This window comes from Ipomoea nil, unplaced genomic scaffold (genome assembly GCF_001879475.1).
Source record: "Ipomoea nil cultivar Tokyo-kokei standard unplaced genomic scaffold, Asagao_1.1 scaffold2868, whole genome shotgun sequence".
NCBI lineage: Eukaryota > Viridiplantae > Streptophyta > Magnoliopsida > Solanales > Convolvulaceae > Ipomoea > Ipomoea nil.
In genome coordinates, this window is record NW_017619296.1 from 47,403 (window position 1) to 56,125 (window position 8,723).

Sequence of the window (8,723 nt, forward strand, 5' to 3'; positions counted from 1 at the left end):
GTGATGTTCTTGATAAATCTTGATGTTCTTGATTTTAAAGATAAACTATGATTTTGATGATTTGAATATGATTAGAGCCCTAGGTTAAAATTGGGAATTTCGTATTGTGATATTCTCGATATATTTGGGTGGGACTTCGCATGTTCGGGTGTTAATTATGTTTAGAAGTCATGTTAGGATGTGTTCAATATGATTCTTGGTTTTGATCCATTATTTGACTGCGTGGTGTCGTAGTTTATGTTTAAAAGTGTCAAAACATGGTTCCGGGTTCCACAAAAGATCCCGGGACCATTATATTGAAAAAGAGTCAGTGGGGGTAGGGGAACCCGCCACCTACCCGCTGCCCCTAAAGGCGTTGCCGGCAGCGGGCAGCCAGCGGGCAGGCGACTGCCCGCCGGGCACCCGCTGCCCGGCATGTCGCCGCCGACGGGCAGCTGGCGGGTAGTGGGCTACCCGCTGGAATTTCCCAATTTGGGATGGTGGTTTCCCCGTTTGATGTTTCCCCGACCCTCATGGTGTCCCAGCGGACTCCGTTTATCGTGCCTAAGTCTAGTTTGATGTTTCGGGTGCCGTTCTTAGGATAAAAAGGGTCTTGTATATTGCATGCTAGTTGAATTGGTACCACATTGGCCTAGGTGAAAGAAGTATGAACCTCTTAGGATTATTCCTAGTATGTGGATGACCACACATAGGTTTCATTATACGTTTTCTCCCCTTTCCCAATGTGTTAATGTGGGTTGCATGTGCTTGCTATGTGTTATGTGTGCATGATACCCCAATTTAGTTGCGATCAAATTGGCTATACATGAGCTGCGGTTCATAATCTGGTTGCGATCAGAAATACACTTTTGGGCTGCGGTCCACCGTTTGGTTGCGATCAAACGTTTTACATGAGCTGCGGTTCATAATCTGGTTGCGATCAGAAATACACTTTTGGGCTGCGGTCCACCGTTTGGTTGCGGTCAAACGTTATGATGAGCTGCGGTTCATCGGTTAGCTACGGTCAACCCCTTCGTGCTGCGGTACGAGGCAGGGTGCTGCGGGGCCGTGTTAGCGCTATATGCGCTGACCCTAATGTATGGGCATGCGATTGGTCCTGTGGCGCCACCAAAGTGTGCTTATGTGATAAGATAATGATTGAATGACAATATGGATAATGTGAAATAAACTTGTGACCTTAGGATATATGCTAGTGTCTTTACATGCTTGATTATAACTGTTGAATGTGCTTATCCCTACTTGTCGAGTCTATTCCTGGTTTTAAAGCTAGAGTCTCCTAAGTATATATCTTCCTGCTCCAAAATGGTTTTCCTATATATATATATATATATATATATATATATATATATATATATATATATATATATATATATATATATATATATATATATATATATATATAGTATTTTAACGCGTTGAAGTGGGTTACCAGCATTATTCGGCTATTCGCTGAACAGATATATTTAGCTTTCAGGCACAGATGAGTAAGCTCCGGAGCGTGCTAGAGGACCAAGGCTTAGTTAGCTAGTTTCCCTTTCGGCCTGCGTGCCATGTTGATGTATTGACTCTATTTTGAGGATATTTAGATAGTGCAGCCTGTGCATCTGAGTTCTCCAGCTCAGATGTGACATAACACCCCAGACTCTTATGTTTAGAATGCTCTGTTTGGGATTTAATAATAGAACTATCTTCCTATTATAAGTCTTAAAAAGTTTTAAATTTTAGGGGTGTTACAACACATGTCTTACAAAACCTATTTTTCTTGCTATATCTTATTCATTGGCTCCTTTGAAAATCGTATGTATGATTCTGTGCTTGAGTCTTGATAGAGCTTTGCCTAGAGTTTATGATTGTGTTTATTTGATAATCTTGATGTTCTTGATATTGTGATTGATTATATGTGTGATCTTGTATTTTAATTATGTCTAGAGCTTGTCCCTAGGGTTATATCGTGAATCTCGTTGTTGTGATGTTCTTGGTATATCTGGGTGGGTTTATGCATGATCGGGTGTTGAGTCTAGCCTAGGACTTATCGTTAGAGCTTTACATATAGATTTCTTGATGTTCTTGAGGTTCCGGATGCTCCTGAACCGTTATATGAATTAATGTTGAGTCTTGGCATGCTTAGGAATCGTGTTAGAATGTATTTGGAATGATTCTTGGTTTAATTTCGTTTATTGAATCCGTGGTGTTGTCGTTATGTGTTGGAATGTGTCTGGACATGGTTTCGGGTTCTAGGAGAGATCCAGGGACCAAAAAGTTGCATGTGTATCAGTGGGGGATAGGTGGGGGCATGGGTACCCGCCACCTACCCGCTGCCCAACTGCCCTCTCTCCAGCGGGCAACCGGCAGCAGTCTGTGAAATACGTAGCCACCGGCTGTCATCGCCGGACAGCTGGTGACTGAAATTCCTTTTTTTTTTTTTTTTAATTTTTTAATTTTTTAATAATTGAATAGGCAACCGGTTAGCAACCTGTAAAAAAGTCAATCGAACAAATTTAGCTGGTAAGTGTGGTTGATTAGACTTTAATTTAGTTCGCGGTGAGAATTGAGCACTTCGCAGTAGTAGATGGACCTATTTGACACTTCTGCATATTTCTTTTATTATTTTTTTATTATATTTATAATATAATATAAAAGTGAGACCTATTTTTAAAAGTGAAAGAGATTTGTAGGGATGTAGAACAAATAGTACGTTGAGAATTTATAAATTTGATAATGTCGATGTGAGACCCATTTTAAAAAGTGAGATAAATTTGCAGAGAGAAGAATAGCCTAAGCAACACCATAACTTGATATATGCTTGCAAATGGCTCCTTTCTTGACAATGAAAAGTGCGAGTTCCAATAAAACTATTTACTCCGTATTTAAGATAATGTTATACGCCTTTATATCTATCACTCACAACAAACTTATTTTTAGTGTGGCAAGCAGCTCCAATATATAATACTATCCAAATGGATGATGATGATGATGATGATTATAATAATAATAATAATAATAATAATAATAATAATAATGTAAATAAAATAAATATTTGGCATAGCTTATTAAAAATGTTAATTACTCTTTATTTTCAAGTTCAATGACTTATTTGCTCTTTATTTCCGAGTTTAATGACTTATTTAGGGAATTTTTTAGTTTGATAACTTAATTGATGTTTATCAAATAGTTCAGTGGCTTATTTGTACTTTAATCATTTTTTTTTTCTTTTTCGAAATCCAACTATTAGAAAAAATAAAAAACTATTAGAACTTGCGGATGATATTTTTGTGAGTGGTAAAATTATAGCCTAAACACTATTTACCAAACATGGAACTATTGCCTAATCCACAATTTACCAAACACTTCTATGGTCTAAATTGACACTTTTACCCTTGACCGGAAAGCCCATGTCTGCCGCCAAAGGAAGAGAGAATATGGTTGTATTTGATGCCGGGCATCTGGGTCTGGGTCTCTGTCTATCCCTTCACACTCTCTATTAGATAATCAGAACCTCCGTCCACCGCCACACACCGCCTTATCTATACCCCGGACGTATTTTATACGCCACTTTCACATTCCTCAAGCTCTCTATTTCATTCCTCTAAACGCAATCAATCAAGAAAAGAAAAAAAAATCGAAGAACAATGTTTAGGCAGTTATCGAACAGAGTTCTAGGGCTGGGCTCCCAGCGAATTGCGGCGGAAAGGGCGGTGGGTTTGCCGCGGCTCTACCACGAGAGGGTGGTGGACTACTACAACAACCCCCGCAACGTTGGCTCCTTCGACAAGAATGACCCGACGGTCGGCACGGGGTTGGTCGGCGCCCCGGCCTGCGGCGACGTGATGAAGCTCCAGATTAAGGTCGATGATGAGACTGGAAAGATCGTCGATGCTTGTTTCAAGACCTTCGGATGTGGCTCTGCTATCGCTTCCTCATCTGTTGGTCTGTTTCCTAACCCTCTAAATTCCTATTTGGTTGAATTTGAATACTTCCTTTTATTTTTCCTGTTTATTTGATGTGAATTTATAACACAAAATTGATTTGGCCATAGGCAGTTTGTGATGAAAATGCTATCTTGTCTTCATTGGAATATACAAATCGAAACTCTGTGTTGTCTATCCATAAAAGAATGCGTTTTGATGATTATACCATGGCCCCGGTCCAAAACAATTATTTGTTTGCAATTGATATATTATGTACCTTTCGTTAATAAATTATGTGACTACTACAATTTACATATTATGTATATGTAGTTAACCCATTATGTGTTTATGTACTTCATTTATAGGCATATAATATGTTAATTGTTGACACATAATTTGAATATCACTTTGTAAAATGTTCAGAATGCAAGGTGGACCCTGGTCCATGGTGGTTTGAAATTCTACTTGTTTAGAAGATGATGAAGTGTGTTTTCATCTTCAAGGTTTCAAGATGATAGAACTATAGGCCTGTAGGCTGTGGCTGAGTATTATTCTACCTGTTAAGCATTCAGAGGGTTAACTAGTATTCAAGTAAAAGATTTGAGTGGTTCTATGCAATGAAGGGAATCATTTTGACAATGAAGGCTTGTTTTACTAACACTGGGCACTAATTTGATTTATTTAGAAGATTTTCATTTGAAGTAGATAGATAGCCATATGAGTCCATTCTTAACATTCATGGAGTATATTCGCCATATTGCTGCCATGGTTAATGATTAGTTGAATGGGTGTTTTACTAGTGTGTTGGTCTTAGCCTCTTAGGCTTAGTTGGATGAACTTATTTTTAGCTTATCTAATACTACAAGTACTTGTGTTAAATTTCTTCTTAATGTGTTTGGGAGCTTATAGCTGTTTTGGCCATAATTTCATAATCTATTTTAAGGAGCCTATCAAAATAATTTGATAAGAGTTTTTCGAAGGCCGGGTAAAATGGTGAATACCAATAGGCTGTTGCCAAAAAGTACTCAATATTTATCTCAAATGGGCTTATTTGAAGTTGTTTATCCAAAATATATTGATCATTGCTGGTTTTGAACTTCTAAAGGCTATATCGGTAGAATCGAGCAATCAACCTGAATGAGCTTCATTTCGGAATTGCAGTTGAATTCATGGGAACGCAATAGTTTTCCTACTGTTAATCTCATAAGTGTGTGCTTGTCTTTTTGTTGACCTTTCGATCACCTGAATGTGTGCTGCAGAGGTAGCTTTTTGGGCTGTTTACACATAAATCCTTGTGGGGTTTTTTCCCGAGACATTCCTTGTCACCGATAGTTCTTCAAACTTTCAATTTTGCAGTTCATCTTATTCAATTGTACCAAGCAATTGCCCTTTTTGGTTACGGCAGTTTACTAACCTTGTGTTTCTCATTTTCAGCAACAGAGTGGGTGAAGGGAAAGCAAATGGAGGAAGTGCTATCCATCAAGAATACGTAAGTTTTGTTTTTTCCTTCATTAGTATTTTATACTGTAATAACGTAATATATTCATTTGTTTCGGAAGATGGATGATTTATATTAGTGTACAGGCTTGCTCACACATATTTGTTTCATATATATAAGTCTACTAGATATATTGATACTCTTTATGTTTAAGAGTCAAACAATTTCTTAGAAATTACAAGAGAAAGCACGAAGGGACTAGAGAGACATTTTAGGACTAATGCTAATATATATTCCTTGGTGTTATTTCAATAATATTTGCAGGGAAATTGCAAAACATCTCTCTCTCCCTCCCGTTAAACTCCACTGTAGCATGCTCGCTGAGGATGCAATAAAGGCTGCCGTAAAGGATTATGAGGCAAAACGTGCAAGCACATTGCCAAGTGATGCGACTACTGCTTGATAGAGATCGAGTTCAATCGAGACCATGATCTCTGAACAATATAACCAACAATTATGTTGATAGTGAGTCTGAATAAAGCACTATATTATATGCATGTATATAGGCTTTCCATCTGAAATAAGCACAATATATATATATATATATATATAGTTGTGTGAACCATCAGTTACCTGTGTCATTTACAATCCCTTGTATTGTTGTATGTTAGATCCTGGGGTTGTACTGCTACCTTTAAAAATATTTACAGTTTATATATATAGCTTGTTTGTTACACTCCAAATGCTTTTAACCCACTCTTTTGGGTGCATGATATGATCTGGGCAGGGATTGTGTCACGGATCTATGATTCCTCCGTCGCCTCATAATAAAAGGGTTAATGTCGTAGTTCTTGGTTTGTAAAGATGTGTTGTTAAGTACTTCATTTTGTCTCGAATCTCAACTTGTGCAAGAGAGATAGCTGTCCATATACTGATTAGGGATGTATGGATTCTCGACAAGAGAGGAGCTTGGCAAAGGTAAAAAAGAAAATATTTGAGCAACCAAGTAGTTGAATTTTTATGAACTTCGCCAGAGCTATCTACTTCAGCTCTTCTTTCATGCTTTGAAAAGTCCTTCCAGCAAATGTATGAATGCATCTAATAGAAGATTGGGGAGGTGCAATTTGAACTCAGCTCTACTGCTTGAACAAGTACCTTAGCTTGTAGCTTAGTGCTTTTAACCACTTGAATAGCATCAATTGTGATCCTAGCGATAGATTGACTGACAGGTTGTAACTGATATAGATAAAGTATGTTAAAATTGATCGATTAACTTTATTATTGTGACATTAATGTCATTAGAGCAACCACAATAGAGTTTTAGGAAAGGTTTTACAGCTTTTTAATCTTATGTGGAAGAGAGAGCATTGGAGAGAGAAGATAAATGTGCTTGTAGAAGAGGTGAGTTTTTGTCTCCTAATGTGGGTCCTACCGAATAAAATAAATAAATAAACAGAGCAACACACACCAATAGCGCTCAGTGGGCGCGTGTAGTGTTGAGGGTGGTCAATCCTACCCCCCACCTCCTTCTATCGAATGAGCTCAAACTCTTGTGTAAGTCCCATTAGTATCATTAGCTAATGAAAACTATTTGGAATTTTTATTTGTATTAAAAAAAAAGTTTCATATAAAATAGAATAAATTAAACTTAGAAATAAGGGTCATATAGGCCACCCAAGTGCACACCAAACTGTAATTATATCATGAAACTCAAAAAAAAAAAAAAATGCAATTGAGTCCTTGAATAACACAAACTTATGCAATTTAATCGAAAATGACATGCTTACCTGATTTGGCGGTTATCGATTTTAAAAATAATTTTTAAAAAATATTTTTTAAATTGATAACCGCCATATCAACATACTTTTAGGTAAACATGTCATTTTAGGTTAAGTTGTATGAGTTTGTATTATTCACGAACTCAATTACATTATTTTGAGTTCGATGACCTAATTACAATTTGGTGTACAATTGAGTGACCTATTTGACCCTTATTTCTTAAACTTATAAAAACTGAACATGCAAGTAAAATTCTCTACAACTCTCATTTTAAGATAGTTTTTAATTAGATTTTATAAAATAGTGAGGTGGATTGGAATGATAGTAGTGTTATTATTGGAGGACAAATCATGAATGTGCATAGTAGTTAGTTATAGATGCTTTGGAGGATTGAAGGTTGGGTGAATACTTTGTTGCACATCATATATACTATATTGAGAATTTGATGAATAATTTATTTTTTTAAGAGTTCGAGACGAGTTTGTGAAATTCAAGATATAATTTAAAGAAATTGGAAAACCTAGGTTATTAAAAAAAAAAATTGATGGATGATGCCTTAGCGCTGCATCAGCTGAATTTCTTCATCTCAAGTCTCAACTTCTTTTGTTAATCAAGTGAAGTTGTACACATTTTGCTAAAGAATTAGTTTTGTAATAGATGTGCTTTATATTGTATATGCACACGACTCTATCATATTTTTAATATAAAATCTTATTGTTTAGACTAAAAAAAAATGCACACTAAATATCTTAAACTCAATAATATTTTTTGTGAAATTAAAACCTAATTTTATGTAATGTAATTCAATAGTTCTCCCTTATTAGAATGAATTGTAAATTAATAATTTAAAGAGCATTAATGAAACACAAACGGGCGTTTGGTCTAGTGGTATGATTCTCGCTTTGGGTGCGAGAGGTCCCGAGTTCGATTCTCGGAACGCCCCTTTTAATTGTGTTTAAATGTTTAATCTTCAGAATATATATTCTTGGATCGTAAGTTGCGCGGTTCAGTTTATCAACTAAAATTCAACTTTCAAAGACTACTATTATAGTCTAGTTTTATAATCACCAAACAAGCTAAATAGAAAATATACATTACAAAATAATATCTAAACCACAAAAATTTAAAAATAGTTCAAGTTTTGTATTTTTTACCCCTATTTTTTTTTATTAAATCGTAACTATTTAATTCCTAGTGAAAATATAAAATTATTGAGTTTTTTTCCTTTAATTTTTTTTTTCTTGAAAGGATTTCCTTTAATGTTAGTAAACTGTGAATTAATCATTTTTTGGTGTTTAACTAAAATTTTAACAACAGTGTTGAACTTCCGGCAGATTGTTAAGTGGATCCTGGTCCACCTTGCAAGGTGAATCTGAGTCCATAGACGGAGCCAAAAATTCTATTGAGGGGAGCGAAGAAGTAAGGATGGATTCAGAATTTTTTTTCAGTAAAGGCGAAATATTAAAACAAAAAAGATAATTTTAAAAAAATAAATAAATTACTTAATATAGTCGTAAATATTGTTAAATATGGGCAAAAAAAAACATCGAAACTTTATAAAAATATACATAACAAAATATGAAACATAATTAATTTGA

At 35.7% G+C, this 8,723-nt stretch overlaps 1 protein-coding gene and 1 non-coding gene across 2 annotated transcripts; both read left to right on the forward strand.

The window, feature by feature from the left end:
• The first annotated feature begins 3,372 nt into the window (after positions 1–3,372).
• Positions 3,373–6,089, forward strand: LOC109160625 (iron-sulfur cluster assembly protein 1-like). Its single transcript, XM_019308909.1, has 3 exons — positions 3,373–3,927; positions 5,343–5,397; positions 5,671–6,089. The coding sequence occupies exons 1-3, from the start codon at positions 3,630–3,632 to the stop codon at positions 5,807–5,809; spliced, it is 492 nt and encodes a 163-aa protein (XP_019164454.1). The 5' UTR covers positions 3,373–3,629; the 3' UTR covers positions 5,810–6,089.
• A 1,907-nt stretch (positions 6,090–7,996) lies between these two features.
• TRNAP-UGG lies at positions 7,997–8,068 on the forward strand. The gene has a single exon. It is a non-coding gene; the product is annotated as a tRNA-Pro (tRNA).
• The last annotated feature ends 655 nt before the right edge of the window (positions 8,069–8,723 follow it).